The sequence below is a fragment of the Penicillium chrysogenum genome, assembly GCF_028827035.1.
Source record: "Penicillium chrysogenum strain IBT 35668 chromosome Unknown utg000002l_segment0_segment0, whole genome shotgun sequence".
In the NCBI taxonomy this organism is placed as follows: domain Eukaryota; kingdom Fungi; phylum Ascomycota; class Eurotiomycetes; order Eurotiales; family Aspergillaceae; genus Penicillium; species Penicillium chrysogenum.
The window spans coordinates 909,053-930,875 of NW_026622750.1; the positions used below are offsets into that span (position 1 = coordinate 909,053).

General features: G+C 48.0%; 5 protein-coding genes across 5 annotated transcripts; 2 read left to right on the top strand and 3 right to left on the bottom strand.

The window, feature by feature from the left end:
* Positions 1–2,905: 2,905 nt before the first annotated feature.
* On the bottom strand, positions 2,906–5,017 carry N7489_003939 (uncharacterized protein; the record flags this gene model as incomplete). The annotated part of the gene is made up of 1 exon (XM_056709691.1): positions 2,906–5,017. One exon carries the CDS (start codon positions 5,015–5,017, stop codon positions 2,906–2,908), a length of 2,112 nt encoding a protein of 703 aa, XP_056568112.1.
* Positions 5,018–5,765: 748 nt separating this feature from the next.
* N7489_003940 (uncharacterized protein) lies at positions 5,766–6,546 on the bottom strand (the record flags this gene model as incomplete). Its single annotated transcript, XM_056709692.1, is given in 3 exon segments — positions 5,766–6,094; positions 6,124–6,469; positions 6,484–6,546. 3 exon segments carry the CDS (start codon positions 6,544–6,546, stop codon positions 5,766–5,768), a joined length of 738 nt encoding a protein of 245 aa, XP_056568113.1.
* Positions 6,547–14,389: 7,843 nt separating this feature from the next.
* Positions 14,390–16,800, top strand: N7489_003941 (uncharacterized protein; the record flags this gene model as incomplete). The annotated part of the gene is made up of 4 exons (XM_056709693.1): positions 14,390–14,772; positions 14,832–14,938; positions 14,998–15,664; positions 15,717–16,800. 4 exons carry the CDS (start codon positions 14,390–14,392, stop codon positions 16,798–16,800), a joined length of 2,241 nt encoding a protein of 746 aa, XP_056568114.1.
* Positions 16,801–18,592: 1,792 nt separating this feature from the next.
* N7489_003942 (uncharacterized protein) lies at positions 18,593–19,208 on the top strand (the record flags this gene model as incomplete). The annotated part of the gene is made up of 2 exons (XM_056709694.1): positions 18,593–18,810; positions 18,857–19,208. The coding sequence occupies 2 exons, from the start codon at positions 18,593–18,595 to the stop codon at positions 19,206–19,208; spliced, it is 570 nt and encodes a 189-aa protein (XP_056568115.1).
* Positions 19,209–21,053: 1,845 nt separating this feature from the next.
* On the bottom strand, positions 21,054–21,767 carry N7489_003943 (uncharacterized protein; the record flags this gene model as incomplete). The annotated part of the gene is made up of 1 exon (XM_056709695.1): positions 21,054–21,767. The coding sequence occupies one exon, from the start codon at positions 21,765–21,767 to the stop codon at positions 21,054–21,056; it is 714 nt and encodes a 237-aa protein (XP_056568116.1).
* Between the last annotated feature and the right edge of the window lie 56 nt (positions 21,768–21,823).

The following is a 21,823-nucleotide window of genomic DNA, read 5'->3' on the forward strand; positions in this document are numbered from 1 at the left end:
ACATATTCCGAGCGCACCCCTCTATCGTTCGAACACAAGATATCCTGCTGTCGGCTGGTTGTGCTCTTCAGTTCAGGCGAGGGTACTCCAGGAGTAATCACCAATCCCTTATCCTTCACAAGTGATGATGGGTGGGTCTGTCGAAAGGCGGCATCAACGGAAAAGTCCAGTATAATATCCGCCGGGCCCCAATTGCGAGCATGGAAAGTTGCCGCGACATCAACTGTTTGACTTGAGGATCGCGGAATGACAAGTACCTCGTCCACACCTGATTCATCCATCAATGCTTCCGAGTCCTGTCGTCCACAAACAGCGCAGATCCATGGTCTAGCGAAAGGAAGACACGCATTTTTCGCTCGTAGAAGCTGGATAGCAATTCGCCCGATGTTATTGTCGTCTACGTTGTTAACCAGCACACGCATCGGATCGGAATTGGTCGGAATTCCACTGCTTGTCGCAGGAACATCAGTCCCACAATACCGGAAAAGCGCCTGCCAAGCTACCAGGGCTGGCGTAACCACTGAAGCTGCCTCTGCGGCACTAATATTCATTGGTTTCAACGCGACTTCGTCCTCGGTCGCAAGTGCGTAGTCGGCCGCCCCTCCGTCGCGCGTATAGCTTAACATCCCGAGAACTACATCTCCGATCTTGAACTTCGGCCCTCCAGGTACTGTGTGATCCTCTGCCGGTGTGCTGATCACAGTCCCACATACACTATGTAGCGGAATGTGCGTTGGCGCATACTTCGGGTTAACCACTCTGGCTGGCGGCAGTTCCATATGTCCCCAAGTGGCTGCTTGGATCTTGAGGATATATTGATGCTCTAACGGCCGCGGCGTTGGATAATCCGTATCCAAAAATGCTTCTATAGCTAGGCCGGCGTCAATTTCACGATATTTCTTGGTATTATTTGCCCCGGCCAAAACCTCATCACCAGCCCTGACCTGATCGTAGTAGACTGCACGCATGGTAGCAGGTACAAACGTCTGCTCGTTCATCGTCGCAGAGGCAGGCTTGGCGGGCTTCATGGTGAAATCTGGCAGGTGGTGGAGTTCTTGTCTTGAAGGCTTGTACAAGCAAACGCTTGCTCTTCTTGCCTGGAGAGAAGCACAACGGCTCTGTATTCAGGAAATCCTCAACTATTGATGAAGCTGTCTACATGGGCCGTCAAACATTGTGCCTTTATCCTGTTACAGAGGGAGAATCTGTCATAAGTCGTCATGGCCATCCACGGCGCCCAGCATGACGTAATCCTGGACCCATCACCCTCTTACCTTGCTCTAAGTTGGCTGTTGACGTCTTTGCCATCTCTGTTACTGTATACGCAAGGAGGCTTCGGAAGAAGTGATCGGTACTGACGAAGGCCTCTGTAGGTGACATATAGCTTGTCTGAAGAACCTGTTTCAGCCACCCATACTTCTATGCATCCATATACAGCAAGTACACACTGACTCCATCGTCTTATTGCCGAGTTCAGTAACATCAAATTTTCTACATTGGAACCAGATATTGTATGACTAAGACAGGTTAGTGAAGATTAGACCGTAACGATATACTTGTACCCATATCAGTGCACAAATGCATTGACTATGATTGGTTGATGGGCTAAGGTCGATTCTAGCAGAGCCATCTGAATATGTATAGCAGTTTACGCCACAGATATATCACGCTCATACAGTGGTGTCTCTAGAAAACTACGTCAGCATTCATATAGGATTATCCTATGTGCAGTTTAACTCGGGTCATGCCAGCACGAATAGATCGGTTAACAAGAGCAGAAGCAGAAAGGTGTATTTCTCGGATGCCTTTTGACAATGATATCGATGATCTAACTGCATGATCGGTCAGTCAACTGACTGACCCCTGTGGCGTGGAGCTTTCCTGCTAAAGCTATTGCCTTGGCAGTCGACTTCATGGGCCTTCGATTACTCATAGGATACACTACGATATAGATCAGTAGAGAAAAAGTCGTATATATCCAATGGGACAGAGAGGGAAAAGAAGAGAGATAGGAGGAGAGGCTGACGGGGCCTATCTAATATGTGGTCAAACAAAGGGTTCTACGGGGTACTCTCGGGTTGCCTTACAGAGAGTATTTTGCTCCTAAAAGGAATTCGCTTGGAATGTAATTGACGGATATGTACGAGAGATGTATCCAATTCAGGGAAGTAAACGTTAAAAGAGTCATAGCCACGGATCCCTGAAGTCCGATTTGGCGTAAATTTGCAAGTATTCCCCCCAGAGCTAGTTTTGCCGTTTGGTACACTCGAACAGATCGTTTTCTCACTGTTGGTAAAGCCTCAGTGGTAGAGGTTTCCTTTTTCGGGGGTCGAATTATAGGCTATGTCATTCTTGGCATATATCCTGAGTTGCAAAGCTACAACGGATAATAATATATTCACAGCACCTGACTGAACACATTATTACACAAACTGGGCGCTGGGGGGGGGATCTGTTGGAAAAGAGTTGGATCAACGATCGATCCCAGCGTAATAAGCGATGAATCCGTCCTATGTCACATGGCTTCTCCCCATACATGTATGTAGTTGACCACTACCCTTCTTTTCCTCTTCACACCTCTGTACACCTCTTTACAGAGCTGTTACTCCGCACAATACCCCTTTGTACAGCCTTTTCATGATCTCGTTTACATCGTAAATCTTATCAATATGACCAAGCGATTCAACAAGCCTGCCATTGAGAAGTAGCCCCAGATGTGGTCGAAAGGTCTTCGTCGAGGCAGTCTGGGTTTTTGTGTCAAGTATGTGGAGGACCACGCTCTTCCTTCCTCAAGGTCGTGCCCAATGGGAAAGGGAGACCAGCAAATATTGTCACAGAGGATACTTCATGGACAAGAAGACCGATCCGACTGCTACTATATTTAACGTCCTGTATAAGAAGCCTGCTAAGGCCCGATCCATTTCCAAAGAACCTGCAACAGCTGGTCGCGGTTGACCGGTTTTCCGATATAATCATTCATCCCATTAGCAAGATACGTCTCCATATCTCCCTTTAGCGCATTTGCCGTAAGGGCAACGATAGGCACGTCGATGCCCATGCCTCTGATTTGCGATGTCGCTTCCAGACCGTCTGTCACCGGCATGCTAATGTCCATGAGAACCACATTGTAGGACAGAGGCGTTTGTTTGACTTGTCGGACGGCTTCCGCCCCGTCCCCGGCTACGTCGATGCGCTCAAACTCAAGGCTTTGAAGAAGCTTGAGCATTACCGTCTGGTTGACAAGGTTATCCTCGACAAGTAAAACACGCTTGCGGGGCGCAATTCCCCGCACTCTGTTCAAGAGGTCCTTTGCATCATCAGTTGAAGGAATGGCAGGTTGCGCGTTCGAATAGCCTGTGCCTACACGGCCCATCCTGGCTGTGAACCAGAACACACTACCTTTGTTTTGTGGTCCAGGTCTGTAGCCCACCGTACCGTCCATAAGTTCCGCTAAACTTTTGCAGATCGAAAGGCCAAGGCCAGTGCCCTGGTATTTGCGGGTACTGGAATCGGCAAATCGTGTAAATGGTGTGAAGAGTGTATTGAGAGCGCAATCAGGAATTCCAACTCCAGAGTCAGCAAACTCTGTTGTAACTGTATATGTCTCTGGGTCTGATTCGACAGGAGAGAAGGTCGTAGAGACTCGAATATAGCCCGTCTCCGTAAACTTCACTGAGTTCCCGAGCATATTCTGAATCACCTGACGATACCGTAAAGGGTCACCGCGCATAAATTTAGGTAAGTCCGGTGGAATCAAACAGCTCAGCTCAACCCCGGGTTTTAGGAGAGACCTGCAGTTGCGCATCACAGCATCAAGAATGCCCTTGATTTCCACGACGTCGGAGTGAAGAGAAAAAGACCCAGATGATAGCTTCGAGTAGTCAAGGACGTCGTTGATGATCCGGAGCAAGACAGACGTCGAGTCCTCAATTATCGAAGCGTACTCAAGTTGCTGCTCGGTAAGATCGCTGTCCTTCATCATCGCGAGCGCAAGCTGCATCCCGTTCATCGGTGTCCGTATCTCATGGCTCATGTTTGCTAAGAAATCCGTCTTCATCTTCGCTGACTCCTCAAAGGCTACGATCATGCGTTGCTCGGCAGCCTTCCGCTCCGTGAGGTCACGCGTGACCTTGACGAATCCCATGTGACGGCCAAGTTGATATATGGGTGTGATCAACACGTTGGCCCAGAAACGTGACCCATCTTGTCGATACCGCCAGCCTTCGTCTTCCATCCGTCCTTGACGTAGAGCCCGCGCCAGACCTCTACCTGGCTTGTCTATATCAAGGTCCGCGGGACTATAGAAGATGGAGAAGTGCTTGCCGATGATTTCCGAGGGAGAATATCCCTTCAATAGCTCGGCGCCAAGATTCCACGTGGTAACGTTGCCCCGTGTGTCGAGCATAAAGATGGCGTAATCTGTCACAGTATCGACCAAAATCTTGTAAATTTCGTTCATGTTGGCGTGCTGTTCATCAGTCCCAACACAATGATCTTGTGGGGCGTTTTGAGCCTCCAATACCACATAGATCAACGACGATTTTTCGAAGATTGGCGTTATGCGAAGCTGATAAATCGAATTCTTGCTCTTGACGTGTATGCCGTCCAGGATTTGAACCTTTTCCGAGACGATAGCTGTACGTAACGCTCCATACAGAGTAGGAGTGTCTGGCGCAGGAATAGTGTGAACCGGAACGTCGCAAACGCACGTGCCTACCAGTTCATCCTTAGATTGACCCGAGAAGGCACAATGACTGTCTGAAACCTCCACAACACACAAACTCTTATCAACAATCAAGGTAGGAATCGGGTGATAACGATAAATCCGACTCAAGGAGGCATCGAGACCTACGCATTCCTGCGGCGTCTCCATCTTCTTCTCCTTTGAATTTGAGCTCCGGTTGGGTTCCGCTGGTGCCGTTTCCTCTTCTCCTACAGGCGTTGTGATAAGAGGCTTGCAGGCCGGCCTACTGGTATCGTCCACAGTAAGAGCCTGGAGACCGCTGGTGAGAGCCATAGTCGCCGTCCGTCTCCGAACTATTAGTTGATACAGTGAGCAGTGAGCAGAGTAGGCGATGTAGGTCCCAATCCCCCCTAAAAAAAAAAAAAAAAAAAAAAGAGGGAAAGAATGGGTTTGTCCCGGGGTTGGGGGGGTGCAAATGGGGCGGCGTATTTGAGAGCGTATTTCTACTTAAAGACATATAAAACAAGAATGGTTTAGGGGCAGGCTGAAGTAATGCGGCTAGTGGAGCAAAGACCGAAACAGCCGAGGGGTGGGGGCCTACTGCTCCGGTACACGCGGTATGCATCATTGGCGGGCCCTACATAGGCAGATGTCCTTTCAGAAACAGGGGTGGCGCCCCATACGTCATTAGCCGTCAGATCCTGACCATTCAAATGCGACTAAAGTACGTAGGATTATCCAGTGATTGTAAGTGGCTGGCTCATCCTTCCGAATCACGTGCGAAAAATTGCCAAGGATGCAAGGTCGTATCGAAAATTTTCCGCTGTTCCTGTCATTTTGGCGTGTATTATTACACAGATAACTATGAACACGAGCTTTGCTTCCACCATAAGAGTACTTTGAGATAGAGGGAGCCATTTCATAGATATCACAGATCTCTGCAACCGTGATCTGCGCCTCTGGAAGTTTGTTGGATCATATTGTCATTCACCACGATCTTCGAGCCTTTACTATTGGCCCAAAGAATACGAGTATAACATGGGTCGATCTCTAGTTTATCCGCAAGCTTGCCTTTTAAGGTCTAAAGAGGTGCGCTCCACAAGGTATATTGCATAATGGCTGCCCTGAGCTGCTTCCCGCTTTGAGTGAACTGGACGTCAATGCATGCAACTACGACAGTAAGCAAATGAAGAACGAAGTCTGCTTTAATATCGTACGAACCAGACTTGGAAGAGTGACTTGCAGGGCTGGGAAAGCCCAGCTCGGAAGGCCTAATGGGAAGTTCTGTCATTTTGGGAGGACGATCTTGGCAGTCAGGGCTATGGAGGTCCAATTTTCGTTGGCGTGTTTCGCTAATTGAGCCGCTCTTTCGGAGGCCAATTTCATAGCACGTGTGCCGTATTGGTTTTTCTAAACGACTCGAATTTTTATGGAAGCACTCAGTCCATGTGGCAAAGGGATAGGATAAAGATCTGGATCATCCTTGACGTTACCACGGGAACCAAGTACACTCACTGGACGGGCCGACGAAAGAATCTCAGCCGTTGTAGCTAACTCGGCGTGAAGGTCTTTATCCGACACGGGGCTTTTGGGCGAACTCGACGACCACTTGCGCTTCGTCTGAGGCTGGATATCATATTGCCCACCGTCCATCAGACTGTTCTTGCGATTTCGTCTATCAATGTCCACACTTGTCTCTCTGTCAACAATTCGTTTGTTAAGCTTCTCAATTATTTCCTTGACATGTGTCTTGGCATTCATGAAATTCGTTCGGCACCCTAATCCCTAAAGAGCCTCACCACACGGTAGCACATTTTCGACTCGTCCTCTATGATAATGATATTGTCATACAATCGCAGCATTTTCGGTTTTGCACATAGCCTGACCTGTACCCCTTCCACCCCTATTGAGCGGCTGAAACCGGTTGATACCAAGTTTAACCTCAGCAAATTCCACCATCATAGACTTTTCGTGGTTGAATCAGCTGTCCAGGTGACAAACCCATCAACACAAGCTTTTCAGGCCGTATCTGGCAATGTTCCTGGTCACATGGCCCCGGGAAGGATCGACGTACTTGACAACTAAGGTCCTGCCTTTGCGCTCATAGGCTTCTTTCGCGCCTCGGACTTCTTTCCATGGCTGCGACGACGAGCCTGGATTTGAAGGACACATGCACGAACGTTCTATATTCAAGAAACCCAGCTGTCTTTGTGTGAGGGATGGAGTCTGATACGGTGAGGCAGTATGTTTGGCGTTTGTTGAGGTATGTCATTGAACTTTCATTGGCATGTCAAAGCGCTGCTGCCAGGGCTTTCAGCTGATACGATCTACCGGATGACAGAGATCATAAAGGCTTTACTATATGGTGATATTGGACAGAGAGCTATGTATGTATACAGAGGAAAGGAAGTAGATCAGACTACATACATGGGAGACATCACGTGACATAGGGAGAATTCATCATCAGCGCCACATGGTAACGAACATGGTAGCGAAATTTATCACTGATATTAATAAAAGTATGTAGGGTGGGTTGGGCCTAGGCGTACTTTTCTCTGCCGCCATATGGCCAGTGTTCGCTGACACGTGCCTCGGATGTGGCTAAGTCAAACTTGAGTCTGGTTGTTCAGAGCGAAGGGAAGCAAGCGGGCCCGTCCAAGAAATCTGCGATCACGTTGGATTGATTCAGCAAGAAGGGGCAAACAATTCGCATTCCCGTATCATTGATGAACGTGATGAAATCTCCCTATGTCACGTGACGTCTCCCATGTATGTAGTCTGATCTACTTCCTTTCCATCTGTATCATTACACACATAGCTCTTCGTACAATATCATTATATTGTCCAGCCTTTCATGATCTCTGTCATCCAGTAGATCTTATCAGAACGAAGGTCTCCTCCTGCCTTATTGTGAAAGACCGCTCCCGACCCTCGTAGATTGCAATTGTGGAATGACTCGTACTTTCAGGCAAAAACCATCGGGATGGACGGATCGATGCATGGAAATTGTGGGGTTTCAGGAAACCACCCTCTAGCGTTACCGTTGACCAACATTCGACCAGTCTGTCCACGTCACATCAATGGGCCCATTCTCATTTCGTTGGCATGGTTAGCAAGTAACACTTGATCTCGCGAGTCAATATGAGCGCCTGCCATTCGTCTTTCACCATCAAAACTCAAGAGAAGCCCCCCCAAATCTCTCCCTGAACTGATTGATGAGCTCGTCATCTGGTCTGCGCATGATGTATTATGGGTTTCTTTTATTGTTAGGGGAGGTGCTGGACTACTTGTAAAAAGAGAGCTTGAGCCAGAGAGCATAGCTGGCAGATTCCACAAGTTCAATAATACAAAATACAAAAATACAAACGACCAACTGTGCCACGTTGGAGATGAAGGTATATGGCAGAATTCCGCAGGTGTCAGCAAATCCAAATTTAGACTAAGGTGGGTGTACGTCAGCCCCGCAGGGTCGAGGATTTAGTCATTAATCACTGTATTCCCATCCGCTATATCCGTTGCGGGTTTTGAATGTCGCCAACTGTCTCCATCGCAGCTTTGTCTACAACCTACCACGTGAGCGAGAGGACTGGGCAACCCGGCTGACATAGAGAGCACTGAACTGCAGACATGCACGCTTCTTAGAATTTCTTCCTCCCAACGGCCATCAGAACCGATGCAGAATATGAAGCAGTGAGTTGCTGGGCTGCTCAATACCTCTCCCCGGGATCATAGCTTGAGAAGGAGATACCAGGCTGCTCTCGTGGTAAGTCACCTTGAAGAATACTAAAATGAACCTCCCATAGGCAGATGGAGGGTAAAGCAAGGGGCTGCTGGAAAGAAAGAGCGGAAGGCCTATAACCCATAACTTTTGTATGTAGTTCGGCAGCAAGTGGCTGGACTAAGCTATGTTAGGCAAGGGCGCATACACTTACCGTGAAACTAGAATGACTAATTGCCGGAAACACACTACTGAAAACCCACTATACCATATTCCGCTATGATCTGACTCAATCCGCTTTTGCCAAGGCCTTAAACAGGTCATAACATAATCGATATATTACGGTAATCTAACGGTACTAGAAAATATTTGGTCCTTCGGATAAAGTGGACTGTACGATGTCCTTAGACCCCACCTGTGGGACTGGCCCCGATGATGGTTGTAGGCAGAAAGTGGCGGCCTCACAAAAGAAGCGCGACGCTATTGTCATACCGCGCATTTGTGGGCTGCCATGGAAATGGGCCGCAGTAGGGCATCTAAGCTGTGGCTATGAAAGCATCAGTCCTCGTTAGTGAGGGCTGTGGAGCCGTGAGGCTTCAATCAGATGATGCTAAGAAGCAAGCTGACTTTGCTGACCCCGAAACTTTATCCCCTGGTATTTTCTCCATGGCTCCCATCAATACAGTAGAATGCGAAAACAGTTTCCCCCCAGACACTTAGGCTTAGTCTCTCGGCCTGTACCCGCCACCAGTAGACAAAAATGGGCGACGATACTGTGCGACACCAGGCCGGCCTTGCAGCCAATTCAAAAGGCGAGGAACAAGTCTAAATGGATCGTTCACCTCCACGCGGCCCCTGCAAAACGCATACATACCTTCCAAGAGTCGAATTCGCCTAGCAAAGGCGGTGGTCTGCCAAAGTCTGACAGGCCTTTGTGCGATCGTAATCGAGACAATTATACTGTACGTAAGTCGAGCTGGATTTTTGACGATAGTTGCGATTCCAACTTGTAGGTCATCTTTGTGATCTAGGGTCGCAGCAGTGTTCCCACAAAGCGGGGCGACCCACACAAAAGTTCCCTGGTATGCAGAGATACAATACAGGAAATTCGAAGAGCTGTTGTCACGCGAATATCCTTACCTTGGGCCCTGCATTTGCAAATTACGTTTCGGGAGAACCAAGAGTCAGTTTCCGAGAGCCTGGGACTAGACCGACCGCCGGTCAGGAACTAATATCCTCGGGAAACCATAAAAGCTGAGCCACTTCCGAGTCACCGCTAGGAATTCTTTGATGGCGGAAAGACGCCCACGTCAACTCGATCTTGCTTAGGGAAATGATCTGCAGAGTTATTAGAGGTCTGCTCGATGTAGGCGGGCATTCCTACGCACGATGAAAGTCTGATAGTTTTACATTTATAAAGTCAGGATTCTGCTCCACATACTCGAAGCTGATCCATGATCATTTCCAGTGGGCGTTCTTGTACTTCCAAGTATTTCTGTATACGTCATAGCATCCTGCCATGCCCAGATCCAGGTTTAACAACAATATCATCTCCACGGCGGTCCCGATTAGCCATTTTTATCTAGGGGATGATGAGACAGACTACCTTGGAAAATGTTTTACTGGAGAGGTAGAAAGCGTCCGCCTCACATTTGTGGATCAATATGGCCGAACCCGGGACCTGCAGTGCGAAATTGCTGAAGATGTGGACTTCCGCCCCAATGAAGGCGTTGTGCTATTGGAACATCAAAGTGAGCAGTTCTACCATACGGAATTAATGAACTACCACTGACCGTCCACTACTAGGGGTCCATAAGTTTTACCTTCAACAAGGCAGCAAAAAGACTTGGCTACTTTAAAGCATGCAGCTGAACATTCCTAGACGTGAGTTGCGACGTGAAGCCTATGTGCCTGGAAACATAGACGCGATTTCGGAAGTAATCCACTGTTTATACACAAGCGCGTTGATTGTAAACCTACTCGTAAAGCATTATATTGAATGGAGGGCGATAAGAGGGAGATATTGGCGGGCAAGCTGACCAAGTCCACATCGTCCGCAATCGCATGGTGTATATCCTTAGTCCCTACAAGCATGTATATGAATAACCCAACAGGAGCCAAGTGCGGATCACGCCACTTATGATTGTCAAAGATGCTTAGCGGTGCGGTTTCGTATGCGCAATGTACTGCGGCCCTGAGACCAGAAGAGCGACTACGTTCGACGTTATCCGGCTGAAACTGCCGGACATAACGCCTCAAAGCCCAGAGGTTGATTCCAGAAAGGCTGTAGTTGACCGCGCAATAGATGGGAAGTCGGAGGGACACACTAGCGACCTGCACACCACTGATCTCCTGGTCATGGGAAAGGGCATTAAAGTAACATATCGGATAATCCCCACACCTTTTTCTCAACGCCGTAGGTCCCTTGCGCTTAGTGGTTCAGCAAGATTTGCCTTGTCGATGGACTGCTTTAATAGAGCCGCCTTGGCAATTTACCTGCCATGAGGAGGCACCGTCTTTCGTGGTGTAACCGTAATTCCTGATGTAGTGAATCAGCAACAAAGACATGGAAACTGTTTGGAAATCAAGCATGTCACGGCTGGGATGGACACGGCTGACGATGGCCGAATTCCACGGATTTATCCGGGACTGATTACGAGCGATGTGAACAAGTCCAAAAATCATCTATCTTAGCGATCTTAGAGGTAGGAACGAGCTCCCGAGACATGCTAAATCGACAAGCATTTTTGTTGAGGATACGAAGGAAGAGAGATAGATAGAGAAGAAGAAGTAAGGTGATGATGGATCTATGGGGAGAAGCTGGTATATAAGCCAGCTATATGACAAAGAGACAAAGAGCTAAACAAAGACTCAAAGAGCCAAAGAGCTCAGCCTGCACACAGATAGACAAACGCATACTGCATGTATGTCAACAATTTTCCCTGAACCCCGTTTGTCGGTCCTTGAAATACACGACGTGATGGTTTCTTGGATGGACTTGCATTTTACGAGCGAGGGGCAATTGCTCTCATGATAATCGGTGATGAAAGTCGTCATTGGGTTCAGTCTTTGTCTGACGGAGGTATGCTGGGAAGGTTCACTTCAGGACCGTGATGAATACTCTCATCAATACCTTGCTTAATGATTGACTACAAATAACGAATAATTTGAGGCACGAAATTGTTATAGTGGAGAAGTCGATCCCGTAAAGTATCCAAAGCTAGATTTCCTATCACCCACGCCAATCCCTGGAGATACAGCCTTCCTCGATCGTTCGCCTCGACAACAGCAATATAATTCGGGGGTTGGCAAGGATACTAAGAATACCGAACCGACCGGATTAGTAGCGAAAAGGCCGTCTAGGGCGGCATTACTGTTGACATGCATGGTATGGTATGTCTTTATGCCTTTGTCCCTTTGTGCAGACTGAGCTTTTGCTTTGTCAGTTTGATATGTCAGTTTGTCAGTTTGCCATTCCTTTGTTAGTACAGGCTTCATATACAGCCTGTTTTTCCATAGATTCATAGTATGCATCTTCTTCCCGATTTCCCCTCCATGCTAGTTCTCACTAGCAGTCCTCCTTCGTAGCCTCAACAATTACGGACGTGATGGAAAAACTCGGCGACAGCCACCGGATTGGATGTAGCCGTAGCCTCATGGGCAGTGACACTTCCCGTAGTAAAGACGTTCACAGATTACTCACACCAGCTAGCATCAGGGCTAGGGATTTTGCAGGTCTGAAGAGTTGGTAGTAATACAAAAAGCGGGCATGCATGCCGTATCGTGTGATCAGACCTCGGATTTCAGAGCGCATTCTTAAGGCCTGAGCAAAGGATCCCCGAACCTATGCTCCAATAGTCTCTCATTTTTTGCAGCAGTCATTGGATGATTGGATGCCCAGTTCGGTGGCCAGTTGCGCTCGTTTGGCTGCGCCATGGAGCTGCTTCACCGTCAGCGAGGCGATGCCATCTATCGGCATCCAATTCTACCGTTTAGTGAGGAATGTGTTGCCCATCGAAGATTTCTGGAGTTGGGTCACATCATACAGCATGTACACAAAGGTTTTCTGGCGTCGGAACCTACGCGAATAAGGAGAGGAAAGTACATTTTGTAACTCCTTACAAAGCAGAAGTGCTTGTTGTAGGCTATACAGTCATTTCTACGGCATCTGTCTGGCTGACTCAACGAACGCGTCGCTAAGTGCTCTGTCGATTCATCACCCTCTCTTCACTTTACTCTCTCGGTGGCTGATGAATTCTCTCTCTGTCACATGACCCCTTCCCATGTATGTAGTCTAGACTACACTTCCTTTCCTCTTGTACTTTACACATAGCTCTCTGCACAGGTCAAATCATACTGTACAGCCTTTTCATGATCTCTTTTACACAGTAGATCTTACCAGTGGCCCATCTGTATGGCTGAGGCCCATGCCTGATCAGTGCCTAGCATGTCCATAACAGCTATTAGAAAGTAGTCATAAAAGTAAACAGTAATATAGGGCAAAATGATTCTTCGGGTATAGCTTAAGATTGGACTAAGTGATTAATATAGGTAGTCTCTAAGTAAGCGATGAGCCACTAGTGAGTATATAATCAGACTCATTAAGCGCTCACTAACTAACTAACTAGTTATGATAGTTAGTTAAGCGTTTATTATAATTAGGGGTCAGTCACGTGACTAGCATGAGCAGCTTAGTCAGTCTGAGCCCCTACCTACCTAGGTACCTACCTAGGTACCTACCTAGGTAGGTAGGTACCTACTGAAATTCGCTTAGTGAGCCTAAACGCTATCCATAAAAGTGGCGGCAGTTAAAGTTAGAAAAGCGCCACCCGGTAGAGGAAATCAAGCACGTATAAGTATCTACATAATTATTATATGACAGTCCGTCGTAATCGTTCTCAGAACGGAAATCGCTTGATCAAAGCGAATTTGGAGCAAGTACCTGTCCTTTCAGAGGAATAAGCATTCGTGGCTTCCTAGTGCAAGTTTTCTGCTCCCATATCGGCTGACGAGTGCCGCAATCCTTTCACTGTTCGTTTATTAACTACTGCTCATGTTGCTGGAAATTTGGGCCATTGTTGTACCACTTTTGGATTTAAGCTTCCAATCTGCAGATTCGACCGCCACCTGTCCCTGTTTCTCTGTACCCCTCACCAACTTTCGCCAGGTTGAGTGATGACCAGCACAATTATAAGCGAAAGCTGCCTTAAGTATGTCGCTTTTGCGACTCCAAGGTAGGAATATTTCGGAGTCAATTGGTGAAAATAGACAAAAAGGAGGCTCACTTACTTGCTGCTCCATTCCTTCACTTTTCAACTTGAAACCGTAAACTGCTTCTTTGCGCTTTGAACCCAATGTCTTCCCAGTTCTCCAGTCCATTGGCCCCTGCCATAATTGGGAACTGGGGCAAGAAGAGCTGAAGTAGAGACGAGTGTGTTTTGTATTCAAAGTTTTGTTAATTGCTGCACACTCCTATTTCCGACAACATATTCGAAGCCCGCTGCTCCTGAAAAGATAGGCGGTTGATCATGCTACCCTGACCACATGCTACGTCGTCCTTTTACTGTACAACATGCGACGCGGGATCTTTCTATATGTGAAACTACTGTTGCGGTTCTCAGAAGCAATAAAACACGACAATATGACATACCTGCTGACTCACCGGATCGGGTTCTTACTAGGAATGCTTTTTGCCACTCATCTTGGACAAGATCTTTTAGAGAGCCTCTCGTCCTAAATGTGACCGGCTAAAGCTGATCCGGAGCCTTTTCTGCGGGTTCACTGTATAACTAATCCCAATGGGGTCGGGGTCTTGGATCTTTGCGGTTCCCTTTGGTTCGGATTGGCCCGGCCCGCCAGCCCGTCCAATCAAAAATAATGTCTTGTTCCTCTTGTGTGATTTGCCAAATACCTACTAGCCTCGCGGCCATCTGCATTCGCCAGAAATTTGGCGCCAATTATCTCGGCAAAAGGACACGGAACGGCTGATGGACTCTAAAGAGGCTCGTACGTTTAGCCCTCACGACAATGCCTTGGGCGCAACAAGCAATGAAACGCCTGCGTCCAGTGTTCAATCATGGTTTGACAGGCACCCGAACACCCTCGAGTCAAATGTGTCAAGCGCGTTGTCCTCGAACCCAAGCCAGCCGCTCACGGAAAGCCTCGCTTCGCAGCCCCCGATTGAGAAAATTGCCATCCCACGAGGACCAGACCGCCGAATTTGGAAGTCAAATAGGAGAGTAAGTCGAGCATGCGACATTTGCCGCGAGCAAAAGGTCAAATGTAGCGGCGATCGGCCGGCGTGTCGACGATGCCACGAAGGCGACATCACTTGCATCTACACAGACGGAAAGCGAGAGGAAGAAGCAAGGTTCAGTAGCCGAGTCTCACAGATCTAATTGACGTATGATCGGCTGACAACATATTCAGACAATCCGCGCAACTTATGTCTCAGGTTCGGGTGTATGAAGACCTCTTACGTAGTCTGCATCCTCTTCTCGACCGTCAATTGGCAATTCAAATTGAGAAGGTCGTTAGTGAAGTAAGAAAACGCGGGCCAGATGAAATTTTCGGACAAGAATCTGATGATAAATAGTTTCCAGGCACACCTTCGACAACCCCGAAAACGACCCCCGATACCCAGCAAGTACAGAGAACCCTATACAGCCGACCGATCACACCATTGAGGACTTCAATCGTTCCGAAAATACTCAGGCGGCAGGGCTCTTGGGTAGACCATCAGAGGTAGCGTGGCTCTCTAGACTCCACTGTGAAATGGACCAGCACATGAAACCAGAGTATCCGTTGGGAAGGTCAGAACAGACGCCACTCTTGTCTACCAACTACTTCCTCGACGACTTGCAGAATCCTATGGCCTATCCGAATGAGTTTCTGGAGTGGCCCTCGGAAGAAGCTGCTAGCCAATTAGTGGATAGTTACTTCCACATTGTCCACGCGTCGTTCCCCTTCGTTGGGAAGTTGTACTTTCTGAAGCAATTTCGCATTTTTTATGCCAATCCACGTAAGCAACCAGGCTGGGCGTGGATGGCAGTTTTCAATCTAGTGTTGGCTATCGCTACACGTCATAGCTCTTTGATGAGAAAGGAACCTGAAGCTGGCACTGGCACACATATGTCATACTTCACAAGAGCTTGGCAGCTCTGCATGAGGAATTACGCTATGTTCGACCACCCAAATTTACAACAGGTACAGGTTGAATCCCTTATGTCACTATACATGCTTTCGATAGGCCATGTTAATAGGTATGTCTATTCAGCTACCGCGCTTTAAAAATTGGGGACTGATGATGATCAGGGCGTGGCGGATGTGCGGCGTCGCAATGAGATCAGCAGTGGCCATGGGAATCCACCTTCGTAGTGAGAGTGAAAGCATTTCTTACATATCCAAGGAGACAAGATATCGCCTTTGGTGGGCACTGTACTCGCTTGACATTCAACTATGCTCGATGACTGGACGCCCACCCAACATGAGCCTTGAATACTGTACTGCCTTTCTCCCAGCACCCCATCGGGAGGAGGACTTTCATGAAGACCACGTTTCCCGGTTCATTGCGGACGACCATACTCGGAGGGCCCTATTTTCATCTTTCATCTCACGAGCGTTCAAACTGGACGGGCAAGGGAATAACCTACATGCAGAACCTCTACATCACTCCGCTATAAGCGAAGAAGACGATGTTCCACGCATAGCCTCTGTGGCAAGCACCGCTAAGCCTAACGCGTCGGTATACTTCCTGTATCGTTTGAGCTTGACTTGCATTGGAAGAGCTGCCTTGGACGAAATCCACTCGCCTAGCACGGCGTCTCTTTCATGGGATGAGTTAGAGAGTACAATCGCGAAAAACAACGCATCTGCTGATGATTGGTTGGCTGAACTACCACACATCTACCATTTCGAAAAGCCATCGCCGAATTGCCCATTTGTTCGTCAACGCACTAGCTTGGCGTTTCAATTTTACTCGATCAAGCTCATCATCCTGGAGCCGTGTTTGAGACGTGCGATCAGGGTATCGTTCGATGGCCCATGCAGTAAACACTGTCAGTCTATGGCCACTCTGTGTATGCAGGTAGCAGGAAGTGTCATCAACCTTCTTTGCGATAAAGTAGATGTTCGCTGGCTATATGGGTATTGCCCATGGTGGTCCATAGTCCACTACATTATGCAATGTTCCACCATCCTCCTGGTTGGCCTTGTGGGTCAAATCGACCTTGGGGAAATCCAGGACGCAGCAACAGTGCGCAACGTCAAAAAGGCTTGCGGGTGGTTATTTGAAATGTCTAAAACAGATGATTATTCCAAACGCGCCTGGGATATTTATAGTAGATTGGCTGCCCACCACAATCCAGATTTGGTGCTTCCATCGACTTCAACTAGTTGACTCTATCGTCGATATGACCAAATGATAACCTATTAATATCTAGCCTTTCTATTGTAGAGCTGCGGCTACATATTACGACGGTAGTACAGTACTTTTGAAATACTGCCAAGCAATTATACGCAAGTCATACGGTATCTTGACGATGGCTGATTGATTGTACCTGGATGGTGGCACGAAATAGGAAAAACGATGATCGCACGAGACTGCAGAACCATGGAAAATACCAGCTCAGGTTGCCCGACTTTACCAGAAAAGAATATGGCGAGGCAGGTGCTAATGACCGGAAACTTATTGCAGTTTGAGCGGTCAGCGGACCTTCGTTAAGTGGGCAAATTGCCCACGACAAGTGGTCATCATGTCGAGATTTTGCGTGAGGAAGCATCAACACCTTGTTCGGAATTTACCTCACGGTATGTCCGATTGCGTTTATTGAAAGATTTAAGCTCAACAAAAGGCTCCTCAATAGGGTTGAAGTCCGGCGACTAGGGCGGAGAGAAACCAATTTCACCTCCGCGCCCGCAAACATCTGCGTAATCTGCTCTGGGCCATAAAATGACGCATTATCGATGACCGCAGCTGATTTAGGCCCGCCGTTCACACCAGTGCTGAAGAAGCTAGATTATAAAATCCGCTAACACAGTGGGGGTCCGTCGAACCGTGGAAGACACTCGACAGAATGATTCCACGCTAAGCATATGTAGTCATGATAGAACTGTGCTACTTGCATTGGATCCACGCCAAGTGGGACCAGCCTGTTCGCCTAAGCCCAACCGATTATCGCATCCTGATTTATTAATATAAACTGGGTGATAAGTTCGAGATCAGGTAGATTGTGCAAATACCATTCTCGCAGATGATGAGATTCTCCCTTTGTCACGTGACGTCTTCCCATGTATGTAGTCAGATCTACTTCCTTTCCATCTGTATCATTACACATAGCTCTGATAGCTCTACACAATCCATATTGTGCAGCATTCCATGATCTCTGCCATCCAGTAGATCTTATCAGCAGATCCGCATTCCGCTCCATAGCTGTTGTTGAGTAGTCCTTTAGACAGCGTTTGGCAACCAGGCCTCTCCGAATGCAACAGCTTGTATCCAAGGTCTAGGATGGTGACAAACCGCCATCTCGTTGAGGTATAAGCCGGGGTTTTCGGATGGTAGTGACAGAGTGCTCGTATAATTAGTGGTGTCACAGTCCATTTCCGTCCTATTCGCGTTGGGGGTCCGTGGGCACTTCTAAATTGGAGCACAAGCTTCTGCTAATATCTACATCGCAGCCTGGCTGTATTCAGCTTCTCCGGCATTCTGAGAGACTGGCTCTCTATCATATCCAGGACGAGACTCAATTTTAACGGGGGAAGCCTAGGAGCCATTCTACAAGGACGAAACGTAACTCCCAAGAGGGAAGAGGCCTTTTTCTCAGGTACACAGGATAGAAGGAGGGGTACAGGAATTTGATGAAGGCATTTGGGCACATGATACAGTGACCTGGGTCTAGGAGTACAACACTTTTGATCATGAAAGAATCAACTCCCTACTCCTCGGTATCTGAGCCAAAGAAATACTCCACGAGCTGCATATTTATAATGTCGGGTAAGTTTGTCCTCTGGCCGCATCCGGTGTATTGGGCATATCATTAACTTCCATAGCTTCCTAAACCTCACCCCCCGTGCGTCCAGTCCCAGACTCTTTACACAAACGCACTGTTGCAGAGGTTTTGGGAAGTTTATCGGCCTCCCTCGAAACACTTGACCTCGCAGCCAGGGTCCAGAAGTCATAGATATCACGCATGGGCACGAGAAAAGAACTACTATGTCTTTCAAAAGACGAGACCCTAATCGCACGGATGATATCCTTGATCTACGAGGCTCTGCCCGAACCAGACCTGTATATTTGTCCTGGCGTAATCGAACCACGCTGCAAGGGCTCCTTCGATCAAACAAAATCCACAGGATATCCGAAGATGCACTGGCGCTCGAAATATGCAACGGCATTTTGCATGTATAAGTATTATACGACCCTAATATATCATTTTCCAAGCGGTGGGATATAGGTCTAGTATCCGAGTTGTTAAGAGCTCACCAGCACGATCCAATGTGCAACTGGTTGACCATCGCATGAGATCACCTACTTCTGACCGTCGCTGCATCGAGAGACCTACGTCAGGAGTTTGTTTCTGTAATGAAGAGGGTTATAGCGAGCCTCTGTTGGCTAGTTGTGCTGCGCCTAAAGCCTTGAATATTCTTGAAAGGAACGTTTCCAAGGCGCCTTACGGCCGAACTGGTAGTACGGCAGCTCCACGGTACATTCGTCGTCCGCAAAGGCACGGATGGCTAATGAACGCAAACACAAGCAGGGACTGGCAGCATATCGTCGCGATCAAGATAAAACAGACTGACATGTAATTGTACTGTTAGAATATCATTTGTATACAAGAAATACAACAAACCTTCCTATTTCGCTTCCTTCAGAACTTTGGAAATAAATTGATGAACTGGCCTAACCTTAGTCCAGTCACATCATTGAGTGTACACCCAAGGGCTTGCGCCGAGCAAATGTCTGACTTTCCCGGGGCTGTGGTCTTCGACGAGTACTACTCCTACTTCACCGTCTGCCGTACAATGATAGACCTCGAGCAATTGATGCTTTCTCCATCCCATTACTTCGTATGCCGTCATTGCCAAAGATCGACGGCCTGATAAAAGTACAATTGCAAGCCAAAAAGATCTATCTAGCAGTATTTCGTAGAGTTTACATCCCCGGTATCCTTTTGGTCTGACTGGAGCGGAACGCCTTTACTGAAGCAAATCCAAGCTTAACAGCCAGATGGTTCAAATCTGATCCACGCCGTTTGAAGAAACTGGTCGAAATACATCTTTTCCGAACGGGAATGAGGCTATTATCTGTGCAGACTGCGGCCCAGATTTTGCGTCGTTAGGGCAGCTAATTCGTGCCATCCGACGAGTTTCCGGGAATTGTGCTTGCAAGCACTTGACGTAATGTATGGCGAGAAATCGCAGACAGCATGTACTGCCGGTTTGACTGGTAAACTGGAAAAAGGGAACTCGCAGGTTTTCCGGTTGGTATATTTGAATGGTAAGATATATATTGGGTGCCCTGGTCGGGTATTGACTTCGATGGAAATAATATGTGACACCCAATTGTTGTAGAGCACTTGGCAGAAACCAAACCGTCCCGTAGATACCACTCCAGTACTGATGACTACGTCGCAACCTTCTTGGTCCATTACATCTCAATTTGTGAGCCATCGTCTCCGTGTTATCGTCCGAAATGCCCAAAGGTCCACGACGATACCGCTATCTGATAAGGTCGCCGCAATAAAAAGACCGTTGCTATATTCCACTGACCATTGGCTGGCTGGCTGTTATGTGAAGCAAGCGACTCTAAGTAAGTAGCGTATAGTCGGACCTACAATTTGGATAGCACTTGGATTCTGCGACATATACAGAACCCAGCGCCATTAAGTGGTATGGCTGAATAGCTGACATTATCACATGGTGTGTCTGGAAATCCTCACCGGCAAATCGTCCATTCTGCCCATACCTAGCAGTGTTTATAGTCCTCCCCCATAATGAAAGCATTTACTTTCTCCACGACCCCGAATTTGGCGCAACGATCAAACTTGGCGTTGCCGGGCCGAACCCGTCGTGTATCTCAACACGATCTCCAGTCGTACTAGGAACTGAACAAGGCTTGTCCCTTCTGCCACCAAGCCTTCCATGCGAAAAAAAGATGGATTGTCCGAAGATGCGTACCTCACTCGCCTCAGAATTGACGGCATAACCCATTGCCGACCTGTCGTGCTGAAAAGCCGAAATGGGCGAACGCAATGCACGCACCGCCACTCGACTGAGAGACAGATAAAATGGCATAGTTTTTTGTGTTCAGCTGAAAAGACCTTACACGACGCTGTGCTTCCGCTGCGACCATGCGTAGCGATTGAAAATACGGGAGTCATCAGATAATAGAAACAATCCCAGACACCGTGAATTTCTGAGTGTTTATGTCTTATACTCTATTTTTAAAGCAGCGGAACAAGACATGCTCAAACAATGTGAAGCGTTCAGGTCATCGTGGCGTCTACCATGGAATCTACAGGTCAACGTCAAGTTGGACAATGAAATGTTGAATTTGATTCTTTGTCAACAAAATTGGCTCGGATCCAATGCGGGCACCATTACTATTAAGTTTAAGTAATATTACATTTCATTCAAGTCATTTACTCTTGCTTAGCCCGCCTGGTACAGCCCAAGAGCGACGATGTGTGGGTTGACCATGGTAGTGTTGAACGGGGTCACGAACAGGTCGAGGTCGGTCAGCATGACTGCCATTGTACCGTTGATAATCCCATCGTCCGCAAATACAAAGCCCTCTGGTTGATCGGTGTAGCCCTGGTTCTGCCCGGTGATCGTCAGCGGCGAGTAGGTGAAGTTCAATTGGCTGCTCCAGCCAACAAACGTGGGCTGGCCCGCAGTTGTTGCAGTGATGTATGAGTTGTTGGGTCCGACTGCCTGACCCGGAGCATCCCACTCAAAGTAAACTCGTTTGCCTGGATAGGACAGCGGCTCCGTCCGGTTTGTAGCGATGGCTGCACTACAGCTCTTTCCAATGCCTTCCGCGTTGACACAAGACTCTGACTGCGTGATATTCGAGATTGAAGGGTCCGCGATGCGATGGCCAACGGCCTCACTTCCGTCCTGCTTAGTCTCGATAGGAGCGAGGCGATTGATGTTTGGGTTGTTGAGAATGTGCAGCGTCGGGAAGTTCTGCCAGGCAAGACGCGTGGTGTTCTCAGGGCAGTAACTGATGTACGGCCCCAGCATCGTCCACGCCCACGACTGTGGCCAACCGTTCTCAAACCAGACGGGCATCGGTGCAAGACCCGACATCTGGCGGAAGGCCATCTGCTGGCGCGCCTCGATGGAAATCGACTGCGACAACATCTGCGAGACCTCACGGGAATCTAGATGAGACAAGAATCCCCAGACACCGGATTCTC